The 26,254-nt window shown below is 38.7% G+C and overlaps 1 protein-coding gene across 4 annotated transcripts in view; it reads right to left on the reverse strand.

The window, feature by feature from the left end:
• Positions 1-26,254, reverse strand: part of LOC131039209 (uncharacterized) — a 138,635-nt gene that overhangs the window by 60,659 nt on the left and 51,722 nt on the right. For all 4 annotated transcript variants that reach the window (XM_057971895.2, XM_059212021.1, XM_059212020.1 and 1 more), the window contains 4 exons: positions 20,619-20,671; positions 20,449-20,514; positions 9,608-9,648; positions 9,056-9,192 (listed from right to left, as the gene is read on the reverse strand). In XM_057971895.2, the coding sequence (XP_057827878.2) occupies positions 9,056-9,192; positions 9,608-9,648; positions 20,449-20,514; positions 20,619-20,671 (297 nt within the window). The remainder of the gene's footprint in view (positions 1-9,055; positions 9,193-9,607; positions 9,649-20,448; positions 20,515-20,618; positions 20,672-26,254) is intronic.

Here is a 26,254-nt window from a genome sequence, read left to right on the forward strand (position 1 = left end):
CTCGTACTAGTTGCCTTTCTCCAGAAATCTGTAAACCTTCTGCCAAAAAATATTGTCCCACTTCCAGCAATATCTAGAATTTTCTCCAGATGATCTTCAAACTGACATACTTTACTAAGCTCTCCTTAGTAACTTTGAACTTCTTGGTGTAATAATGAAGTTGATAATGAAGTATTTGTAGACAAGGTTAAATCTTCAAGCAAAACCCCTAAAATCATCCAACTCATACTTCTAATTTAAAAAAAAAACTTTCCATTTTGATTTAAGTTTGAAGATATTCATCAATTCTCCAATATTCCCTTTCAAAAAATAACTTTCCATTTTGAATTAATATCTCAATAATTTTCCAATATTCTTTCAATATTCTCTTTTTCCAAGAAAAAACTTTCCATTTTGGATTTATTTTGAGGATTTTTAGATATTTCTTCATTTTGGATTTAATTTTGAAATCCCAGTGGATTTTGTGACATCACTGGCATCTTTGATTTTGTTTGACTTTCCAAGGTATGGTGGACTTTGGAGACTTCTCCTCATAGCTCTCTTCAAGGCGAAATTTTGGCTAAGGCATGGGGCGGACTTTAGCCTTAGCTCCTACATCACTTGGTGTGCTTGGGCGGACTTTAGGCTACACTCCTATACACCCCACACACAGGCATGGCGGACTTTGGAGTTAGCACCTTCATGGCCTCTCTAGCCTTGGCGGACTTTGGAGTTAGCACCTTCATGGCCTCTCTAGCCTTGGCGAACTTTGGAGTTATCACCTTCATGGCCTCTCTAGCCTTGGCGGACTTTGGTGAGTGTTCCTTCATGGCCTCCATCAAGGTGTAAATTTGACTAAGGCATGGGGCGAACTTTGAAGGTCCCTCCTCATGACTCTCCTAAGGCATGGCAGACTTTGAAGACCCCTCCACCTTGGCCTAGGCAGACTTTGGAAGGCTCTCCACCTTGGCGGACTTCTGTGGCATCTCCACCTTGGGCGGACTTTGGTGGCTTCTCCACCTTGACTCTCTAAGGCATGGCGAAGTTAGCTCCCACATGACCTCTCATCTTGGGCGGACTTTGGACAAGGCTTCTCCATCACTTGGCATGCTTGGGCAGACTTTAGGCTACACTCCTATACACCCTACACATACATGGCGGACTTTGGAGTTATCACCTTCATGGCCTCCCTTACCTTTGGCGGACTTTGGAGAGTGCTCCCACATGACCTCCCCATCTCTGGTGGACTTGGGACTTGGCATCCATGTGACCTCCCAAAGGCATGGCGGACTTCAGGCAAGGCTCCTTCATGGCCTCTCTTGCATCGTGGTGGGGTTTGAACTTGCAAAAAAAATACTTCAAAACCCTTGTTAGCCAGACTTGGAATAATTTTCAGAGAAATTTCAAAATTGACAGTTTAATCTAATTTAACCGGATTAACTTGAAATTTGAAATCCATGCTTAGGTGGATCATCTGAGGCATCACGCCCCCTAAAATCTAGGGATTTGGCTTTTTAGGTCAAAACTTGGATTTTTCAAGTTTCGATTGAAGCTGGTCAGTGGTGCAAGTGTAAACCCTGGTTTGCATCCCGAAAAAGCAAAAAGCCTAAAATCTAGGGATTTAGCTTTTTTAGGTCAAAACTTGGAATTTTCGAGTTCCAGTCGAAGTTGGTCGGTGGTGCAAGTGTAAACCCTAGGTTTGCATCCCGAAAAAGCAACAAGCCTAAAATCTAAGGATTTAGCTTTTTTAGGTCAAAACTTGGAATTTTTGAGTTCCAGTCAAAGCAGGTTAGTGGTGCAAGTGTAAACCCTAGGTTCCCATTCCAAAAAAGAAAAAGCAGACATCCCTAAAAAATAGGGAAAACTTTCTAAAAATAGCCATACTGGGGATTGGACTAAAAAGACCAAAAACAAAACTTCCTAAAAAATAGGAAAAAGCAAAAAAGCAAACTTTCTAAAAATAGAAAGTTGTCCAAATTCGTCCAAGTCAATTACGATCTTCGTCCTTTGGCCTCTCTAAGCACTTTGGTGGTGTTCGCATTTCGGAATCACATAACTTGCAAAAACTAACTTTCAATCGTCAAGGCCTGAAATGCTCTGAACTGGACAAGGCTTGGTGAAACTGCAGCAAAAGGTCACAGGACACTAACAAAACCCTAGAAAGCAGGAAAATCAGAGGGTCCCCATTTGCAATGGCGCGATGTGTGAAAAAGGTCACAACAGCAGACTAGCAAACCTCCAACGTCTTCCCAACTGAAATAGGGAATGTCATGCCTGTCCTATGCTTCTCTTTCTGAATGGAATCAAACTCTAGAAGTTGTCTCACCACTTCCAACAAGATCATTCTATCGGAAGGATACCTAGGAAGCCTGAAGGGTTCGGATTGAAACCCATGAATCCTAAGGTACGTGAAAGTGGGAAACTGAATATACCACGATTCATATTTCTCTATTAGCTCTGTTGCCTCCTTGGACAACCTCCTGTGGATTTTGCCTTGCAGTATCCACGTGATGTACATTGTGAATACATCATTCACTCTCTTATAATCTTCAATTCTATACATGTTCAGCTGGGGATAGCACTCATAACACCTGAATTGTCCTTACCCATTCTCAACTTAACCTCTGCATATCAATCCTTTGTATGTAACAAACCATGCAAGCAAGTACATCAAATAAGAAGTCATGGCAAATGACTTGGACCGCTCTACATTCCTCAACTGAAAGTCCAAATTGTCACTTATGATTCTAGACCAATTTATCAATGTCCCTCTAAGACAATCCTGGATGAAATAGAACATCCATCCATCGTATATTGCACCCTGCGGCATCCCCATCACTCGGTTAAGCGGGAATACTAAGTCACTATATTCCATTTTGAAGTCTGTGCACATGAGTGTCTTGGGAGCCCTGGAATGATGAAGCCTAGGCTCGATCATCCACTCTTTATTCACCACATTTTTACACACATCCATCTTCTTCGTGTATCGATCTTCATATTTATCCTTAGTTACTTGCTCCACGTGGAATTCCAAACACTTCAGCAATTGCATCCTCAACAAGGTAGGCAATGACAATGCCCTTAGGAGTCTTGATCATTCGCGAGCGAGCATCATAACATCGTGCACACTCCAGGATAAGCTCATTGCACTATATGGACTGTAGGAATCCAGCAGCTTGAAAAATACCACTTCACAATGTTTACATATGCTAGGGAAGGAATCTGATTTCTAGCTCCAAACATTCGTTGTCACATCAGGTTCAGGTTCAGGAAATGCATATTCGTATCCGTAATCTCCTTCCATCTAGATGACATCTTGGATTCTAGATAGAATCCAGTCTCCACAATCCTCTGTTGTTCTCTCCTTTCCTTAAGTCCGGACTTCGACATCGCACCTGTACGAAGCTTGGAGTTAGAACTTAGGGAAAAAAATACAATATTCTCAATAAAATTCCTAACTTCTTAATGATTTAGACTAATTGGGGTATGGGAATCAGGAAAGTAGTCCACAATCCAAGTAGATTTGAACAATTTAAATTCGAAATGTGACAAGATTAGGGTATGAAACCCTCATGAAATCAACACCTCCTTATACTTAGAAATTTTGTGCAAATTATAGTGCAAAAGAGTATACCGGATCAAGAGTGACTAAGGAAAGGCATGAAAGATGGTGTTTTCACACAAAATTATGTCTAAGGACACCTTCCGAAGTCAACAATGGAGGTCAACAAAGTCTGAAGACAACCTGCAACTGTACAAATTAACCTTTCAAAACAAGTTGCAATCACCTAAATATACATAAATTTGATGGAGAACAACTTAGACAATTAAAGCAAATCAAATCTGGGAAAAATGGTATGGGTGGTAAGAGTTAAATTTTCTGAGGACAAGCAGCCATGGCAAAGTTGCAGACCTGTAACAGCCCTCAAATGGTCAAGTGATTGACTGAAAATGACTTGAAAATTCTCCCAAAAGTAAATTGTTAAGTTTAGAGTTGGCTGGCAATGAAAGTTTAAGTCTGAAAATAGATGGACAGCCAACAATGGAGGTCACCCCTGCTGCAACAATGGCGTCAAAGTTCAGATCTGAGGAATGACAGCAAGTAAGGAGCAATGGGAGTATCAAGCATGCATGGAATCCATCAAAATATCCCCCCAAAACACTTGCCAAATAAAAATCGTATTTTCCCAACTATGGCGTCACCTTCAAATCTGGAAAATGTCTTCAATTTGCATACAATCTGCAAACAATGGTCTGAGAACAGCAAGTGAGCAAGGCGATATCAAGGAACATCATCAAAGTTTGGAGTCAAAACACCATCACAACAAATCACCCCTTCACCAAAATCGTGGATTTCACCCAAAAATGGCGGACTTCATCAAAATCGTGGCAAATGATCTCCAATATGCATTCCAATCAGTCTGAATCAGGTCTGATAACAGCAAGTAAAAATGGCAGCCCCAAGGGAAAATCGCCAAGGTTGAAGGGTGGAAATCCCAAACACAAGAAATCGCTTCTCACCAAAAATCGTGGATTTCACCCAAAATCGTGGCAAACACATAAAATCGTGGCATTGACCCATCAATGGCAGCCACCAAAGAAATCGCCAAGCTGTAAAAATGGAGGGAAAAAATAAGTCTTCAATCAACCTCTTCACCAAAACACTTCATCAAAAATCGCCAATAAGAGAGAAAATCGCCCTTGCATGGAAACACCTGGCAAACTTAATAATAAAATAATGCTGGACTTCTCTCTTTAAACTTGCTTTCATCACCAGCTTTCACCACACAAGCAATGTGGGATAGAACAATTGTTCTTATACTTGCTTTGGTGAAACCGATTTGCTTCTAGAAGGTTGAAAACATTAAATGCTTATTGCAAATCATTTAATTGTTTTTTAAATTTATTAAATAATCGTTGCTTTATTAAAAAACAATTAAAACAAGACTCTCTGTATTAAAATATTGCAATTTAAATCAAAATTTGAGCCACTTAGGAAAATCGATCCAAGTAGGGATTAAAAAATCCCATCAAAATCATTTAAAACGTCAAAATATTCCCCATAAGGGAAAATCGATCTAAGTATGGACAAAATTTCCCAACAAAATCCATCAAAATGCACACAAAATGGGGCTAGGGGAAAATCAACCTTAGTCTGGATGAAAATCCGGACTCAAAATTCACTTCATTCACTCAAACTACCCCTTGGTGGAAAATCGACCTCAGTCTGGATGAAAATCCGGACTTAAAAATCATTAAAAATGCTCTCAGTGGAAAATCGCCTTGAATCTGGACTGAGAGTTTGCACAAAAATCCTCAAAACTCGTCACAAAAGACTTGGTGGAAAATTGACCTAGGTGTGGAATCAAGACAAATGTCATCCGCAATCCTATCCATACTCCCTGGTGGAAAAACGTGGGTACTCAGGATAAATCCTGACACTTAGTCAAAATTTTATGCTTCTAGAGGAAAAACGACCCTAGTATGGATTTACAGTGGTGGAAAAATGAGGCAAGTATGGATTTCAAGGGAAATCCATGTCCAGTTTAGATTCTGAGTGGGGAAAACCATGGGTAGTCAAGAATATGAGGGGAAAAGCACCTCTAGTATGGAATTTTGACCTTTTAACCCTTAGAATATGGATCTTCATCAGGAAAATGATGATTTTTCCACTCAAAATCACTTAGAGACTTCGAAACTCTATGAAACTAAACTAGACTTTAGGCAAATTGGAGCGTAACACAAGGAAATCTATCGCGATGAAGTGTGAAATCAACTCGAATAACTCCCTAGGAGCGAGAAAACAACTCCAAAAGGTCTGAAAACACCATAACACTTAAAATCACTGATGAGGACGTTTAAAAACATGTTAACGCTCCAAAGGGTCAACACTTAGACAAAACTAGGATCATTAAATTCTCAATTTTCACGTGATTGATCCTATAACTTCAAAAACCCTAAACAACACTAGGCATGATCAAAACTCCGATACTCGGCACAGGAAACACAAAATTGCCCACTAAGCAGCCAAAACCCTAACCTAACAACGCAAAAAACAGGAAAAGAGGGGGTCCCCATTAGCAATGGGGTGATGTGTGAAAAGGTGAGGGTCTAGCCTTTAACGAGCTCTTGAGTAATAACAACTTGATCATTACGAAGGCCGATAAAGGCAATGCCACTATGATTATGAATAAGCAAGATTACATTTCTAAAATGTTGAATCTTCTCCGACACTAATAGTTACAAAGTCTTGTCTCACAACCCTTGTGCTAATATCTTAAAGAGAGTCAAGGCGGCAATTTTAGGTTCCTCCTTTGATGTGGCCACTAAGAAGTGTCTTTTACCCAACAAGGAGGTAACCCCCCGTATCTATGGGACCCCAAAATTCACAAACCTGGTGTCCCTCTTAGACCCATAGTGGACACCATAGGCTCCCCAACTTACAATTTGGCCTCTTTCCTTTCCAATCTCATTGCTCCGTTTGCGGGCAATCTGACTCATTCATCAAGAACTCCTCCCATTTTGTCCAATTTGGTAAGGACAAGAAATTGGACAACAATGAACTCCTAGTGAGTTTTGATGTCATTTCCCTCTTCACTAAGGTGCCTATTTCTGATTCCATTGATATTGTTAGACGCAAATCAAGTGAGGAGATTGTCATCTTGGCAAAGTTATGCCTAAGATCTACTTTTTTCTCTTTCCAAGGCATAACATATGAGCACATTGACAGAGGCTATGGGCTCCCCTCTTTCTCCCATCATTGCCAACTTATACATGAAGAACTTTGAAGAGGTTGCCCTACACTCCTTCCCACTCAAACCAAGGTGGTGGAAACAATATGTGGAGGACACCAATGTTTGTTGGCCTCATGGTCTAGATAAGTTAGAAGAATTTCTTGCTCACCTTAACAACATTGCACCATGTATAGCCTTCAGCATGGAGCTCAAATCTAATAACTAACTTCCTTTCCTTGACATTTTGCTCATTAAGAAACCAAATGGCTACCTTGGTCGCCGTGTGTTTCAAAAAAGAACCCACACTGACCTTTATCTCCACTCATCCTCTCATCACCACCGTAGTCAAAAAATTGGGGTCCTTAAAACTCTTGCTATGAGAGCCTATCAGATCTACGATGAAGAAAACTTAGGTCCTGAGCTCGACCACCTTCGTGATGTTTTTAGATTGAACGCATACTCAAGGGCCCTAAGCCAAACTAAGCTTCTCTTCTTGTCCAAAGCCAAGCCTCCCCAACCTTTTCCCCCTCCCATAGCCGCCTTGCCCTATATTGAGGGAATTTCCCAAAAAATCCTAAGATCCTTCTTAAGAGAGGCTTGCAGTGTACTTTCAAACCCCTCTCCCCCTTGAAGCTCCAAATCCCCTCCCTCAAAGACCCGAATGATGTCTTTTTAGCCTTTAGAATCTACAAGATTGTTTGCTCCTACGGTGCTCCCTACATTGGTGAGACAGGTAGATCCTTCAACACTAGACTGAGAGAGCATAGTGCTCAACTCTTATGTGAGGACAATGTTTTCAAGCGTACTTAAGGAAGCCATTGAAATAGGTAACCACCCATCCAACCTCGATCGAGATGAAGGGTGGAGTCTTAGTCCTTCTTGGCAGCCCTTGTTATCCTTCCATAGAGGTCTACCTTGGCATCCTTGAAACCACCCCTCGCCCCCTCTTTTTTTTTCCTTTATGTTGCTTTCGCTATCCTCTCTTTAGCTTGCACCCTTGGTTTCCTTGCTCCCCTGGTCTTCCTTTGCCTCTTGCTTTGTGATTGCCTTGTGCTTTGTCCCTCTTCATTTTGTCTTTCTCGTTCACTTAGTTTGTCTTCTCTTCCCCTTTCCTTGGTGTTGATCATGTTCCCCCTTGCTTGGTTGGGTTTGCCTCTTTTCTCCTTAGCGCTTTGCCTTTTTCTTGTTTCTTTTGATCTCTTGCTTCTCTTCTTTTTCATAGGTTATAGGCTTATTTAGTTTTTATTTGTTTTTTATTTTTTCTTTTATATTGTTATTATTATTATTATTATTATTATTATTATTTATTCTTTTTTGTTTATTTTTATTTTTATTTCTATTTGTGTTTTATTTTTATCTTTTGGATTATTATTATTATTTATTTATTTATATTTATTCTTTATGTTTATGTTTATTTTTATTTCTATTAATATTATCATTATTATTATTTTATTATTTTCATTTGTTATTATCATTTTCATTATTATTATTATTATTATTATTGTTTTATTATCATCTTCTCCAATTTTTACTTTGTTTTCATTCTATTGTTTTTACTTTGTAGTCTTTTTCTTCTTTCTCTTTCTATTTTCTCCTATTTTATTTGTTCCCTGAGATTCTTCCTCGGTTGGTGTGTATCATCTTCTTCCCTCTTTTTACACCTTCATAGATCTGCAACTTTCTACTTTTCTACTTCATGAGCTTTCTATCATCCTGCTAATGGATCACAGAGTGTGATCTGAAACGTTGATGCAAACAAGCTCACGCAATCTAATCTAGAAGCTATAGCAAGAACTATTATGGATTGTGGAAAACTAATATCTTTAACAGTTAAGGAATGTTATGTATGTCTTGAGAATGGCGTAAAGAACCAAACCTTGAGGGCAATGGATGGCTAAATCAAAGAATGATTTTGAAATAAGGTAGAAAAAATCAAACTATTGAGAAAGAGAGAAAGGGGAGAGATAAAAGTACATCAATTGTTTTAGAATTAAAGTATGTGCTATGTACCATAAAATGCTTTTCTAATATAGAGGGTATTAGATAATTGTTAACCTAGCTTTTAGTTAACTTCTAAAGTTTTGATTACATTATAAAATTTGATTAGTTATTATTTCTCACAACCCACTTTGATATTTTTTTCATTTACACCCAACAATTCTCTATTTTTTTAATTTATCTCTATTGAGTAATATGGAAAAGAATCAATAAAATTTCATTCTCTCATGTGATTTTCTGGCAAGCTTCTTTCTTGGCCTCTAATATAAATTCTATCAACAGCTAAAAAATAAATGATTTGACAAGAATATGAAAGGTTAAGGTAGAAAAAACAAGGCCATTACAAAGCCGAGGAGCTGCACAACGGAGTGTTACAAAAGGAACATCAGTTAAGCGTGCCCACGAGCAATCCACAACAGCCAATCCTCTTTTATGGAGTAAAGGCTGGTCCTCCTTTGAAACACATTTATTTCCCATAGGACTGCACAAATAAACAAAATGTCAGAATGTTAGAAACGTGCAAGTTCCTACTAAAGGAGAACGAAATTCATCAATCTCAAATTTAGTTTCTTTCCACCGAGTCTATAACATAATAAAGGAAAATTATAAATGGATTCAGCAACTTCTAAATAATATGCCCATTGTACGAGCAAAACTAGCTGTGCAATAAAACCTCGCTGACAATGAAGCCCATTAGGAAGTGAAAAATAATTTCATTTGATTCAACAATAAGCAAAATTAAGTTGTCCCCCAAATGTTAAATATCTTACAGTATATGACTAATTATGCTCAATCCCCCTTTTGCATTTCCTTAAATAAACATCTGGAAACAAATTTACTGGAAGTCTTATCTAAGACGTTGATTAAAACTTCAGAGTGTAAAGACAACAAAATACCTGAGAACAATGCCACCAAAACGTTGATTTACTCTCAGTTCCTGATACATGGAAGATTAAAAAATGTATTAGTACAATCAATTTCCATTATTAGAAGTGTTCAATTTTTATTTTCCACTATCTAGAGAATCAAATGGTTAAAAACATTTTACAATAACATTTTATTAAAACTAGATGGTCATTGTTATCCGTCAGCTAGTGCTAACACTGTGTGACTTCTAGCTAAGCACTACATCCATTACTTAGTCTATGGCAAAAAGAATCTAAAAAAGAAAATCATGCGAGCTAGAGTCACATCTCCCTGTCTGAGTAGTAAGAGGTGTCATATTCAGTCACAAGACTTCATTATTGATTTCAGCAGTTATCCTCCTCTGATGCTCCCCTATGTGATATCAGATCCTCCCAAATGGCCACTCCTAGTCTCTTTTTGTGCTAGCAGAACAAAGGTTCCATCCCCAATTTCGGTTGGGAAGACCAGTATGAACCGAAATTTCCCCTCTAGAATGATGCTTTCAGGAAATACAGAACCTCCTAAGGGTCATTTCCAATTTGTTTTCATTCAACAATATCCAACTGCAAGTTTGGCTCCTTAGAGAAAGGGCCCCGATTTGTTGATTAATAGAAGAATATCTTGGCCACAAAACTCTTAAAGCTTGGATCGATGGCAACTGGAAACCATTTGGTTCAGCACGTGTTCATGAAGCCAAAAGCATATTTTTTTATCATATTTCCATCTTAAGAAGACAAAATCTCAGTTTTCCAAGATGTTCCCAGGCTTAACAATAAATGCATTCTATCCATGAAATAATTGATGGAAGCTTTCAATCCAACTGGTGATCTACAAATTCCAGTCCTCATACCAATGCACACCAATGCACCTACTCCTACCAATTAAAATCTGGGATGAATTCTTTTTGAAATTAATAAGTGATTCAAATAGGAAATACGTTGCTTGCTGAGAGTTCTCTTCAAAGGCCGGTATCTTCTTAGTGGTTGTAAATGTTTTAAATCTTGAAATGCCACCACCTGGTGAATTCGTTTTTGAAACTAGGAGGATTGAGTAGGAACAGCTAATTGATTATGTAATGTCCCTATTTTACACAATACTGTTCTGTGAGCTTTTGGCTAGTTTCCAAGTTTTCCCTAAAGCTTCTAGGTGGGTTGGGGACAACTCCAAACTTCTTGGAGTGCACCAGATCAATCTTTCTTGGTTTCCATTGTTGGTTTTGAGCCCAGCTGGCATTATCCTTTGAAGCCAAACTGCCTCACATGCTGCTTTGACAATTCCCCAATATTCAGCTTCAGTCAAGGAAAGAGCTACCGCCTTTTGCTTCTTACTAGTCCATGTGACTACACCTGTGCTCAAATTGAAGACATACCCAGAAGTAGACTTCCTATCATCAATAAAACCTACGCAATCTAAATCTGTAAAACCAATCAGCCAAGGATCTTCGCTTCTGTTATACAGAATGCCAGAGTTAGGTGTACCCTTCACATATCTCAGTACACACTTCGTTGCAACCCAATGTTCTGCATTAGGGGTTGTCATGAAGCGAGATATGTAGCTCACAACATAACTAAGATCAGGTCTAGTGGCTATTAGGTAGATGAGACTGCCAACTAGTTGCCTGAATGCTGATTCATTCACCACAGCTGGATCTGATTTGGATGATAGTTTCCACCCTTTCTCCATAGGAGTAGATGAAAGTTTGCAATCATCCATCCTAAACTTATCCAACAAACTCCTAGCATACATCAACTGGCATACTTGTACCCAAGTGTTGTTCGTTTGAAGACTATGATACTCAGCTTCCATAGCCTTTTCCCATTTAAGTATTCCTTTTACTTCGGAATACATATGAGGCTCATAAATATTCTGAAGATTTGCCATGAGACCAAAATTTATTGTGTTCTTTTGCTCTGGTCTCTAGAAGATCTTCCCTCAACAAGTTCATCATTACGAACAACACCAATGATCTTTTCCCACCATTTAGGTCGATAGGGAGAAGCACCTGTATCTAATTCCGAAGCATCAGGATAAGCAAGAGTATCAAGAAGAAACTCATCACGATGCTGCTACAGGTTTTCATGAGGAAAATAAGGTGGAACAAGATCCTGCCTAGGAGATTCAACATTCTTTGGTTCAGAATCATCGAAATCCCTCCCTTCACTTGGAGCTAAGGGAAGTCGAACACCCAAATCCTTAGCCTTCAGAACTCAAAAACAAGAGAAGTGGGCAAAAGAGGCCTTCCTTCATCAAACACGTCATCTCAACAGAATATGAGATGATCGGTGTTTACATCAATCAGCCGATAAGCCTTATGATTGTCACTATAACCCGTGAACATCAATTTCTAGCTCTTTGAATCCAATTTTGATCTCTTTGCATCTAGAATCCAAACATAAGTAGTAGAGCAAAAAAATTTCAAGTGGCTGATTTTGGGCTTCCTCCCAGACCAAGCTTCCGCTAGGGTCATCTTCTAATGGCCTGTGTGGGAGACCAGTTCAAAAGGTAAATTGTAGTGTAGACTGCTTTAGCCCAAAATTTCTTTGGAACATTTCAATGCTCCAACATAGAACGACCCATTTTGGTGATTGAGTGCTTCCTCTGCTCAACAACACCGTTCTACTGAGGGGTGTAGGGTGTGGTAAGCTGACTATGCCATGGTGTGCACAAAAGTTGGAGCAATCAGTAGAACAAAATTCCCCCCCATTATCTAACCTAAGAGTTTTGATGGGACACCCAGACTCCTTTTCAACTAAGGCCTTAAACTTCTAAAATTCAGGAAACACATCTGACTTGTTTTTAAGAAAAAACACCCACATTTTTCTACTAAAGTCATCAACAAATAACAAAAAATATCTAGTGCCAGAGACTAATGCAGTGCTCACCAGTCCACAAACATATGCATGGACTAGCTGCAAGACCTTGGAGGCTCTCCAAGCATCGCCATTTGAGAAAGGAGTCCGATGTTGCTTACCGACCTAGCAAGCTCCACAAACACCATGACTCTGTGACTAAATCTCAAGTAAACCAACAACTAGACCCTCTCGAGCCAACTGAGAGAGATAGTGAACATTTAGGTGCCCATACTGCTTATGCCAGAGTGTGCTAACAGATGAGCTCTTGGCTGCCATAGCATGCTCCTAAGAATCACTAGTGTCAACAAATTTGTAAACAATGTTGCACTTGTGTGCACTAAAGACGACATCCAGCTTCGAAGAATGGCACATAATCTGACTAACAGAGAGAAGGTTTAGTTTCACACGAGGAACATAGTATCCATTGAGAAATATCAAATTTCTCCCTCTAGATGTAATATGAACGTTGCAATTGCCAACAACAGATCACAGAATCTCTAAATGGTGTGTATTTTGTGAACCAACCTCGTCAAGGAGTGAAATGTCGAGAAGCTCCAAAATCGATGTACCAGGTAGACAATTTGACATGGTCTGCTAGTCTTTTGGCCATAAAAGCATAAAAGGCAGACTCCTTTTGCAACATGCGCCTTCTACTAAGACCCTCCCTGTTTAAATTGCTAGATGCCAATCGTTTCTTGTAATCTTTCTTCATATGACCATACTTATGACGGTAGTTGCATTGAATATTCTTCTTGGGATTCTCTTGAGGTTTTCCTTGTCTTTTCTGGTGGAAGGACTTGCCTTTGTCCTTGTTCGAGGCTTTGGCCATTAATGCATATTCAATGGAGGATGTGGTAGTGTTGCTGCCAAACTGCTATTTCCATCTATTTTACTACAAAAGCTTGTTGCAAAGTTTACCACCATGTCTTCTTCGTCCATCTTGCGACCAATAGCCTCCAACTGATCATGTATATCACTGATCTTCATAAGATACTCCTACAGAGACATCTTATCGTCCATCATCATAGAAAACATGTTCTCTAGAAAGAACACTCAGCTTTTATCTGCGGTTTCATGGAGATCCTTCAAATGAGTCTAGATCTCTGTAGTTGTCTTGCAAGATGGCAATTGAGGCAGTTGATCATCGATGACCAAAAATTTGATGAGCATCATCGCTTCTCGGTTGCACTTTGTTGTGACATTTTCACACATCGCCCCATTGCAAATGGGGACCCCAAGTCTTTTGCAGTCTATGTCGTCTCCTGACCCCAACGAATGAATAGTAAGGTCTTGTCGATCTAGATTTTGATATTTGAAAGTAATAAAATGACTAAGCAGGGAATGTATTCTTAAGGAATGTACAGCCTAGATAGGTTACAGTCTTAATATTGTCATCAAGTTGAGAATTAGGGTTTTTATGTATTGAGAAATGCATCGTGCTTATTGCTTTATCCTTCGAACTTTGCATTTTGCTAACAATGAACTTGATTGATACATGTACTTCACAACATTTCCTTGTCTATATTAGGTACATTGCAGGGAGTAGGACTCTAGATGCTGAGAGGAGGACATCATTGATGTGGATGATATCATCCTCCAAGGAAGAGATTGCAATGATAGAACAAAGAATGCATGTGCAAAGGAATGGAATGATGGATATTTGGCTAGTGTCAAGATAACCCTGAGAATTGATGTGAAGAAATGAAAGAGAAACAACCAAATTTTGGCCAAGTTTGGAAGCTTGTATTGTCTATTTTAGGGTGTTTTACCCTTCAAACTTAGAAATTAGGTCAGTAACTTAGGGTTTTGAGAAATTTGAACAAAGCAATGAGGTAAGAACCCTTCAAGGAAGCTACCAATAAAATTTGAGCCAATTCTGAGGACTTACTATTTTTAGTAAGTTCCACTACGTCCCGAATTGGCCTAATTTTTCATTTAAACAAACTATTTTTAGCAATATCCATTTTAAGTAAATCTATTTTTAGTGTCCTTGTGCCCCAGTTTGCCCTATTTTGATGTTTGGAAGAACTTACTAATTTTGGTAAGTCTATTTTTGGTAGGTCTATCTCTAACAGCTTGCAGGACATTGACGACAAAACATTCTTGAGTATCCAAGTTCTAACCAAAAAAGGTGAAAAAGCAAGCAGATGATCAAAATTTTGGATGTCCATAATTCTTTCCTGAAATGGCAAAAACATGAAAAACTATTCTAAGGCATGGAAGAGTCTATTCTTGGGCACAAAATCCAAGCTGTCATGGAAGAATTTGTCATAATCCTCCTCTACCACAAAATAGCACTCAAGGAAGATGGTGGGTGCAAATTTCAAGTCATGAAGGATTCTTCCTTGAGGAAGAAATTCCTCCTCTACCTCCCAAGTGCACTCCAAGCCTAAGCAAGAGCACTAGAACCTCATCAAGGAGGAATTTCCAATCCTCGCAAAATTCCTTCACCCCAGTTAAAATGTGCTCAAGGATGAGAATGGGCGCCAAAATCAAGTGAAGGAGGAATTTTCCTCTGCAAGGAAATTCCTCCGCTAGCTCAGAAATGCGCTCAAGGAGAAGTGGTGGGCACCAAAACTCAATCAAGGAGGAGTTTTCCTCTTGGGTCAAATTCCTCCACTACACCAAAAATGGGCCGAGGGATGGAGAGAGAGCACCGGAATCCAGTCAAGGGGGATTTTCCATCATTCTCAAAATTCCTCCTCCACCTCAAATTTGTGTCGAGGACATGGAAGGGAGCGAATTTTGCTGGCAATGAAGGATTTTTCAAAAATGCCGAAATTCCTCCTTCCATGCCAAAATGTGCCCAAGCATGCAGAATTCCGAAAAAGTGAAAAATTGGCTGTGTTGGAAATTCCTTCCTTCAAGATAGAATTCTTGACTACGTATGGAAAAATTCCTTCTCCAAGCTCCAAATGCACCAATTTGCAAAATGTCAGAAAATGATAAAACATCAAGAATTCATCTATCCAATCCAAAGACAACATCGGAATGCCAAAAGGCAAAGAGATCCAAGATGAGCAAATCCAGTTTATGACATCCAAATTCAAGAAGAAATCCAATCTCAAGAAACTCATGGAGGAGGAATTCCAATTCTAGAGAATACCAGTTGAAAGACTTCAAGGATGACAAAATCGTTGACAAGGAAAGATATTCCATGAAGGTGAATTCCCAAGCAAGTACATGCAAGGAAGAAAATGATCAAGGAAAGATAATTTCAGAAAAGTTAATCAAAGTTAGAACCTTGATCACAAAATGATGCAAAATGGAATATTCATCATGATGAGTCATTGGGTCCACATGGCATCCAACATGTTGAGGTGGCACCCCATCATCTTCTCTAGTCAGACACGTGTTTCCAAATTGTCATGACCGAATTCATTGCATTTGCCGCCAAGGAGAGGGATAGTGGTCGTGCTATTTTGGGCAAGAATCTATTAAACGCTTGATGAAGTGGCGATTCATTTAATGCATAGTGGTCGCCTTACTTGGAATGATGGGTCATTTAATGCAAAGTGTGTGATACCTTATTTATTACCAGACCCACTACTTGGCGCCACATAGGTCATTTTTGCTCAAACCCTAATTAGGGTTTACATGGTGTAATCTTAGCCCTTGATTTCAAAACAATCTTGGTTGTTCATTTGTGGGAAAATCTCTATAAAAGGCCTTGCCTTCTCATTTGTAATTCATTAGATAGATAGCTCATTAGTTCAAGCAGAGAGCTCTTGCTTCTTAGAGTAGAAGTAGTAGGAAAAGGGGAAGACATTGTTGTAAGACTTGGAGAAATAAAAAATTGATTTCATTGAAGATATTGTGGATTCATGTTTATTTCAACTTGTTGCATGGTGTTCTTCCAATTTCTCAATTGTTAGATAAAGTGCTTTGATTTCAATGGAGAATGTAATGGTGTTTGATGAATTTCCATGGTTCATACTTTTTGCATCTTCTTGATTATAAGTTGTAGTGTGAAGTTAGCTCGAGCCACTAAATTTGTGCTAAGTTTGATTGTGGTTAGTTGTTTGGATTGCACCGTTTTGGGTATTCAAATGCACTTTCTCGATGTGAAAATCCTTTAGCATCCTTGGAAGATTGCACCAGTTCTTGTGGAGTTGTAGTTGATCTTGGCAAAACAAAACTTCGTTTATTTGCAATTCATCAATTGGAGCACTATCCATTGATATCATTGTCCTTAGGAGTAGATTTAGATCCTTCTAACCCTTTCCCCTTTACTTTCAGATCATTCCAATTTAGTTCGTTCGAAGCAGAATCATCACAAAATTGCTATATCCAATGATGAAGTTCCAGCCATAGCAAAGAGGTGAAAGAATGATCCAAACGTAAGTCCCTTTGTGTTACTAGCATATCACAAAGACCATTGAGCTTATACACACGCCAAGACCTGATAGAGAAGAACCTTGGAGTCACTTGTATGAGCTTTTGCAATCTTAGCATACATGGGATTTTGCTCAAGAGAGGATAAGATACCTTGGAATTTTATTTTGTGTTGGTGTGATCATAAAACACTTGTCAACACGTTCATCGAACTTGTCCTGGTCTTTTCTTGCCACGAAGGGACAAGCAATCTTACCAAGATCAATCTAGTCAAGGCATCGATCCTCAAATGTTGTAAGCATACATTGTTCCCATGTGTTGTAGTTACGGTCGTTAAACTTTTGACTACTTTCCAAAAAATGTTGGTCAAAGTGAGTCAACCTAGTGAAGGCATATAAAACGACATAGAAGCTTCTAATATAAACTCCATTCAAAGAGATAGTCGTCGTAGATCCCAAGGCACTGAAAATATGCAAACACAAATCCCTAGGTGTTGACACAGATCCTGAGGTGGCGAAAAAATATTCCTAACCATATTTGCAGAAACAGACAATCAAAAATTGCCAACACAACCCTAGGCAAAATTTATAATAATATTTTGGAAACCCTTGGTCGGATAAAAACCCAATGAAACTCAACACGACTATTTTGGTAGAAATGTGACAAAACCCATGAACATCAAAAACCAGTGCCAAAAACTAGAAACCCTAGCTTGAGCTGTAAACATAATTTTTTTTGTTTATTTCAAATGCTTGGGCATAGCAAAATTTCAAAAGCCCTAGCTGCATCTAGAAATCTTCACATGGCATGTGTGTTTAATATAGTGTAAAATAGGCAGGTTTGTGTCACGGAAAGAACACCTACATCACGGAAAATGCCAAGCGATTTGCAAAAAGAGGTAGTTCACATGATTTTCCTGAGGACAAACTACGAAAAAAACTCAAAGCACAAACCGTCAAGAGGAATAAAATGGCACACTGAAAATAGTCATGCGGAAAGAAGTGTCGCCACACAAAAACCCTTCGATGTGAACCTGCGATCCGTAGAAACGATGGATTTAAGACTCCAAAGAACTCACTCAGGCATTTTTCTGCCAAAAAAATCCACAATCTTGCAAATTATTCACCCACGAAATTGGAAAACCGCCCAAGAAAAATCCACACGAACCCATGATTTTGTTTTCTCAAAAAAAAAAAAATCTTTCAAAAACCCTCGATCTTACAAAAGGTTAAAAAAAACTAACTGAAGAAATTCCCAAAATCTATGATTCCCGAAACCCTTGAAGTTTTGTAAAAAAATCAAGACAACAATTCTTTTCAAAAGGGTTAGTGGATTCCACAAATTTAAGAAAAACTGCTCTGATACCATGAAAGGTAATTGGATATTGATTATGAGAACAAAGATTACATATATAGGCAATTAAACTACGATGTTTCTAAACAAAACAAACGTAAACTGAAGACTGAAAAAAGAAACTAACTAAATAAACTAAATATTCTTAAATGACCATTAAATAGTGTTGGTGTAAATAATTATTCATCATGGGTATTATTACACCTCACTTAAGTTTACTTAGGTACATGCATATCATAGTAGTTTGGGTATGAGACACTTGGGTGTTTGTGCCACATTGGGTTAGTGTGTGTAGGAGAATTTCCACCTTTTATGGTGTTGATCTTGTTACTACTCTATCATATCCACTTATTGTGGAGTGATAATTTCACCTTCGATGGGTGATCCACCTCATGTGGAATATTATATTGTTTCTCCTACCTACCACACCTATTTCCTACCTACCCTTGTTTCTTATTGAGCCACATGTCATGTTTGTGTGCTCACATATCCATATTGCCTTGCCTATATATGCAGGCTCATATTCATTGTATGAACAACTATTGATCTTTTGATCATTTATCTATTGATGAGAATACAGTTTATTCTTGTCCTATATTGTGTCTCTCTATTTTGTACTTTTCATTGAGCTCCTGATCTTGGCAAAATCTTACAAATAGATAATTAATTATTCTAATACCAACTTATGGGTTTAAGGTACCTTCATTGTGCTTGCATTTTATTAATTGAAATAATGTATCAAGCTTCAGGTAATGATTTCTCCCAGTCACTTTATAACACTGTGCTTCTTTCCCATTTGATGTGACGGGACATGATTTCTTAAAACATTGATTATTTTCAAGAAGATTCAGTCAATAATTTAATGTGCGAAGTCCAAAATGTTTTTTAACAATGTATTAGCCCAACAAAGGAGACAGGTGCTCATAATTCTGGGCTTCAAAGAAAATCAACTTCCAGCTCTCTGATTGAGATTACTGTATCATTTCAAACCCTTATTGGCAGTTATTTTGAACCAGCCAACTTCATATTATTAGTTGCAAAATCAGCATTAGCACATTCATACGGTGAACACTATCAAAGTTAATTCAATTTTTTCAATTAATTGCCAGACATGCTAGTTGATGTCACGGTTACCAATTCTGACCAAATCTGGCCAGATCTATATTTTTTGAACCAACTAAATTTGTCTGTTTTGGTCTGGATTTTCAATTCCTCTAGAAACTTTACCCTTTTTTTCAGTTCCATATTTCTGAGGTCTTTTTACCCTCCTGAATGAATCATTTTTTTTCAAATATGGCAACTACGGTTGATGTAAAGAAGATTTAATAAGAACACAACAGTGCTTCTTCCTTTGAAAGTGCGTGCAAAAAAATTTAAATTACATCTTATTGCTTGAGGGGCCCAACCTCAAGACCAACACATAATTGTCATATACATTTTCGTCATCTTTATTTCTAAAATAGTTTGCAACCTTGTGACACGGCAGACACAATTTTGACTCAGACTTAATGACTCGGCAAAGACTTGACTAATTAAAAGGTACTTAAATTCATTAAAAAGTGTGTTATCTATTAGATTTGAAAAAAAGAGGAATACAATATTGCATCAACACTCAAAAATTATAAAAGCTGCCATACATTCAAATTACAGTCAACAGTTGTTTTGCAGGGCGGACAGTCCCTGTTGACAGGTCATTTTTTTATTGAAAATGATTGGAAAAAAAATCAGTCCAACTATCCCTGTTGAAAGGGAAAGCCTGACTGCAAAACTTTGCCAGGGCCAACTGAGGAGCAGACACAAGAAGGGCAGCACACAGGTGGAGCAGGTCCAGGCCAGACAGCTCAGGCATGCGCAGAGTAGGGTTGTGGCACGTATGTGCAGAACAGGATCACAAGCAGGCATGGGTAGATCAGTGGAAAGTCTTACAATAAAAAATCAGAAAAAGATTAGAAACCCTAGACATGAATTTTCCTTCAAGAAACTCAAAGAATACTTGCAGTTACTTGCCACAAGTTGCACACCTTCATTTACCTGAACTTGCCCGCAAGTAACTGAGCAAGTTACTCAGCACACACAGAAGCTCTTGCATGATCACAAGCTCATATGCTTCCGGCAAGGTGTACACATGGATTCCTAAAGTCTGAAATGATTTTAAAAGAACAAATGCACAAGCATATAAATGCTAAACAAAATGAAGCATCCTTTCGCAACTACAGAGAACTTTGTATTTTGAAAATTCAAATCCAATTATAACTAGCCACATAATTGCTACAGAATCATCTTATACTGACCTTCAATAAACCAAAGCGTGAAAGTTTGCGTCCCGTACACCTTTTTATGTCACACTGACCAAAGTCCTGCAATTAGACCCATGTTATCTATCTGCTCAAATTTTCAAAATGTTAATAAAGCTCCTTATTAGTTACAATCATAAATACAGTAAAACAGCATCCAGACATACCCACATTGCAAGTTGAATATGCAATTCTTGAGTATCTCCTTGCTCACCATCTTCTGCAAGATTAAATTGGAAGCCTCTTGGTCATTAGAATATTTAAGAGGATTGGTGAATGATTGATAAACAAAATTCAGTTCATCTTATATCTAGGATTTCATCAAATACTTATGATATGCCTATTGGGTCAGATGCAATAATTGGAACCAAGAGACATTCAAAATCTGCAGGAACAATCTTCAAGCATTTAGAAAGCAATAATTTAAGCTATTCCTTCCCATTCCCTTGCTTAATTATTCCTAATGCTTTCTTTCAACAAATAACATCAACCATTTACGATCAATTATTCACTAAATCCAGCCACACAAAAACTTTCAACATGCATTTCCTACCTTCTTAGGTCCAAGTTCAAATGAACATTAGCAAGTGAAAAGAGAATACAGGTATGATAATAATCATTTTTTATGATAATTGCAATCAGTTTGGCTGAATGGCAAAAATACATTATGTGAAAGAGAGAAGCACACATGTGAATCCCACAATGAATGATATGTGCAGAAACATTTTATCAATATAAGCAATAGATGTATAAGGTACGAATGATAACTAACATAGGAGTGATGCTTCAACTAGAATAAGAATCCTAGATGATCATGGAGACAACCGAAAGGGCTTACATATAGAGCTAAGGTTCATTCATGTAATTTAGGTTGCTATCAGCCACTCATCAATGACCCAACAATATACACTTCACATAATTTTTTGCCATGATTACACTAACACTTCAATTCAATACAACATCTGTTGTGTTCAGATCTCATCACACTAAGGTATCCCACCAATCTTGTAGATGCTTACACATGGTAAAATTTTAATTATTAAAGAGTATAAATTACAATTCTAGGTCATTTAATGCATTATATTTCAGTCTCTTTGTTTCCTTATTTTCCTTTGTCCCTTCCTCCACCTTCCTTCCCTTCTCTATCTCCCTTGTGTTGTGACCATTTCACACATCGCCCCATTAGAATGGGGACCCCCTCTTTTTGCTTTTTGTTTTGCCTGTTCTTCTCTCTGCTTTTAGGGTTTTGAGTAAGTGAGTGAGTAGTCTGGACTAGGGTTAAGCCTTAGGGTTTCCTTTTTGATGTTTTCAAGCCGAAGTCCAGTCCAATTTTGAAAGATTATTGAGCATCCTCGCGTAGATTGCAATTTTGAAATAGGATGAGTCTGTCTAGGTCCAGTCAGGATTTTGAGGGCAAGTTCAAATTTTACCTAAGTGTTAATGATGGAATTGTGCAACTTTGTCTGGATGAATTTTGACCAAATTTTGGAAAGTTTGATAATTGACCCCTGGCTTTGGAGATAACCTAATTATGCCTTGTGAAGTGACTGAAAGCCTAAATTTTGGATACTTTGGCCTATAGAGGTAAGATCGCTCCTGTCCCTCACCCAGGGACCAGGGCGAAATTGATATTTTATGTATCTTGGTTATTGACTTGTTTTATTTGTTTTGTGCAGGGTCGCCAGGAGATACAATCAAGCATGGATTGAGGGATTTGAAGATTTTGAAGACTCAAAAAATGGCAAATTTTTAAGGTTTAAGGCCAAATCGCTCCTGTCCCTCACTGAAGGACCAGGGCGAGATGGCTTATTTGGATCATTTTGGGCCTTAGTAGATCGAACTGAAGCATCAAGGACGCAACGAAAGGTGAAATCAACATGATGGAGTATCCAGACTTAGTCGTTTGCAATGAAAGGTTGAATTTTTTGGCAACAAGACAAGTTCGCTCCTGTCCCTCACTGAAGGACCGGAGCTTGTTTTTCAAAGTTGTACTGTCCTTGCAGGACCAAGACGATTTTTTGATTGGAAGAGATCAAGGAGGGCATGTTTTGTCCATTGAATATAATTTGAGTAATTGGCAAACAAGGAAATATGCTAAAATGACAAAATCGCTCCTGTCCCTCACTGAAGGATCAGAGCTTGTTTTTCAAAATTACATTGTCCTCACAAGATTTAGACGATTTCACGATTTGAGGAGGACAAGGAAAGTACGTTTTGCTTATTGAATATAACTTGAATGGAACACGATGAAGAAAATCAACCCAAAATTGCCTGGGCACTCCTGTCCCTCTCCAAGGGACCAAGGCGATTTTTAAAGGTAGCTCTTGTCCCTCACCCAGGGACCAGAGCGATTTTCTCATAAGGCAAATCTCTTGCAAAGATAAGGCGAGTTTTACATTTGGGATGAGTAAAGGAAGGTGTAATCGCTCTATTGAAGATAATTTTGGAAGATTGCAAAACGCAAAGTGAGCCCATAATGGCCAAGGCGCTCCTGTCCCTCTCCAAGGGACCAGAGCGATTTTCTCATAAGGCAAATCTCTTGCAAAGATAAGGCGAGATTTACATTTGGGATGAGTAAAGGAAGGTGTAATCGCTCTATTGAAGATAATTTTGGAAGATTGCAAAATGCAAAGGAAGCCTATATTGGCCAAAACGCTCCTGTCCCTCTCCCAGGGACCAGGGCGAAAAATGTATTATCAAGTCTATTCCGCCAAATTTAGATGAATCCAAGCCAAGGCACATGATGGAGATGATATTGGGAATGCTTGAAAGAGGAACAAAGTTGCAAAGACCACGAGAACTTGATGGAATTGGCTAAGGCACTCCTGTCCCTCTCCCAGGGACCAGAGCGAAATCTTCAAATTTGCCTGATTGCCTAACATTTTGGAGTGCTACTATCGTTTGCAAGACTCAAGAAGGAATAAGAAACAATGTTTTACGCCTTGAAGAGAATTTGATGTTGATATGATTAAGATTTTGTGCCATGGATTAAGGATCGCTCCTGTCCTTCACTGGAGGACCAGGGCGATTTCTATAGAATCAATCATTTCCTTTCCAAAACCACGTCAAGGCAAGGTCATGCAAGGTCAAAAATGTCTTTCGAAGGACGAAGAACAAGGAATTAACCTCAAGAGTCGACAATTTTGAGCCCAAAAGCAAAAATCGCTCCTGTCCTTCACTGGAGGACTAGGGCGAATATCCTTGGAAGAGCTCATTTTGTCTTGGAAGGCAAATTAAACATGCATAGAGCAAACAAGGATGATCATTGTCTGCCTCGCAAGTTGATTTGACGATTTAAAAGACAAGGGCCAAGGTTAAAAGGGTGAAATCGCTCCTGTCCCTCACCAAGGGACCAGGGCGAAAATGGTTTAAAAAGCATTCATTCCAAAGATGGAATAGATTAAACTCAAAATACCAAGCGAGAACCCCATTTTGGACGTAAAGGATGAAGTTTCAAACGTAAAAAATGAAAGATGGAGGACCAAAATGCATGGGCGCTCCTGTCCATCTCCCAGGGACCAGAGCGATATTGATTAATGTCCCAAATATCTCTCATGCTTAGGCGCCAATACTTTTTGAATTGCATTAAATGCTAAATTCGATAAAACTTTGAAATTTTTTTAATTAAAATTGGCATTTAATGAGTTCGCATAAGGCATTTAATAATTGAATTAAGCCTTTTAAAAAATCGAAATTTAATTGCAAAGGCATTTAATTAATTAATTATTAAATTAAATAAAAAAAGAGAGCGCTTGGGGGGTATTATTTAAATATTATTTATGAAGTCGGCCTCCTCTTTTATTTAAATTTTGTTTATTATTGGCCTTATTTCCAAAAGTCGGCCTATGGGCAATTATCAAGATGAGCGCCTATATATGGGAGGTACTTTGAGGCATTTTAATCCATCATTCAATCATTGTTTACATACGATTTGGAGAAGCAATAGAAGGAGCGAAATCTCATCCAAGGGAGTGCAAATTTTGATCCAAGGAGAGGAGCGAAATTTCAATCCAAGAGGGAGTGCGAACTTTGTTAGAGGTTAGAGGTGGAGCGAGTTTCCCTCAAGGCGTTGAAGACCCAAGGTGGTGAAGTTGATGAAGGAGGCGCATTTGCTAGAAGAAGCTCACGTTGAAGACTTCGATCTTCATTTTGCCTAGCGAATTTCCTAATTTTGCATCTTTTTTAGAGTTAGTTCTCAAGAGAGGTATGGCAAGATCTCCCTTGTCCAATTTTAAATTTTGAATCGTCCTAGCCTCAATCTTGAATTTTTGAATTTTGAATCTTGAATTCCAAATTGCATCGTTATGTTTAGGAAATGATAATTCAAGGATTTATCATGAAGTTTCCTAAATTCAATCTTTTAATCTAGTCTATATTTCTATATTGCAAAATCCATTACTCATTATGAAATGTGGTGTAGGTGTTACGATGGCGACCCCAAAGGCAGGAGCATCCACCAGTCGTCCAGCCCTCATGAAGGAAGATCAAAAGAATGAAGAAATGGAGACCAAGATCGTGTCGAAGTGGAGCAACATTGGAGATACCAACTTGGGAAACTTCAGTGTGAAGAAGTTTCGAGAGGTCCCTTACATTGGCAAGCCATCACCTGTCGCAAGAAGAATAATTGAAAGTGGCATTATTAAGGCGGCCGGCTTCCCTCCAGCAATCCAGTGCCATGAGTTGATGATCGAGTGTGCTCGCCATTATGACCCACAATCCAGATCGATCGTGTCCAAAGAAGGAAACACTTTAGCTTACCTTTCAGAGGAGGCTATAAGTGAGGCTCTCTATCTTCCGGAGCACAGAGATATGATTTATAAAAGCCTAGAAGGAGCCAGGTCCATGTACGAAGATGATCCAGACACTTGCTTGAGCATCATCAACAAGAATTGGTTACTCAAGAGTCGTCCTCGCCTGAGCAAGATTCCAAACACACCACATAGGATCGACTTCCAGGAGGAGTATAGAGATTTGATAACATTACTCAACCGAGTCACAGGAGCTCCTCAAGCCTTCTATTTTGAGAAGTGGATGTTCTACTTCATCCAAGTGATAGTTCAAGGAAAAGGAATGATTCATTGGGCTAGAATGATTAGCCATTGCTTGGACGTACAGTTAAGAAGACTGAAGGCTACCAAGTCATTCCACATGAGCTCGTACATCATATATGCCTTGATCAGGAGTTTTAAATATGCAGGACTACCTCACAGAGGAGTGATTGGAAGAGGGCCCGAGAAAGTCAGAGTTTGTGATTCCTATGTTCATTTGCATCATCCACCAGGAAGTGACTACAAGTTAGTCAGTGATACCTTCACGATGAACATCACCAGGACATTGCAAGGCGGGATTCACAATCGGCTATCTCAAGACGCACAAGAGCTTGTAAAGAGGTATGGCGCTTGGTTCATCCAATTCCAGAAGTTTACATATAGTAGAGTTCATGGATGTCCTTCACCTCCCTACATGTTGCCGAGATATCCGACAGACAGAATAGTGTTACTTGAGGTAACTAGACAGTTGGCAGCTTATGCGAAGGCATTCAGACACAGGCATGGAAATGGAGTTCCTGTGCCTATCATACTAGGAAATTCAGTTGAGGTATGCCCTAATGTTCCAGCCATGGATGATGCAGAGAAGGAGTTGGCCTTATATTCATTTTCATTCTTTGCCTTGAGAGAGAGTTTTGATCCTTATGGGTATATAGAGGAGACAGTTGGTAGAAAGTACAAACATGAATCTCAGGTAGAGGACTTTTGGATGAATCTCTCAGATGATTTTGAAGTAAAAAGAAAGATGCATTCCA

Source organism: Cryptomeria japonica, chromosome 10, assembly GCF_030272615.1.
Source record: "Cryptomeria japonica chromosome 10, Sugi_1.0, whole genome shotgun sequence".
NCBI classification, from domain to species: Eukaryota; Viridiplantae; Streptophyta; class Pinopsida; order Cupressales; family Cupressaceae; genus Cryptomeria; species Cryptomeria japonica.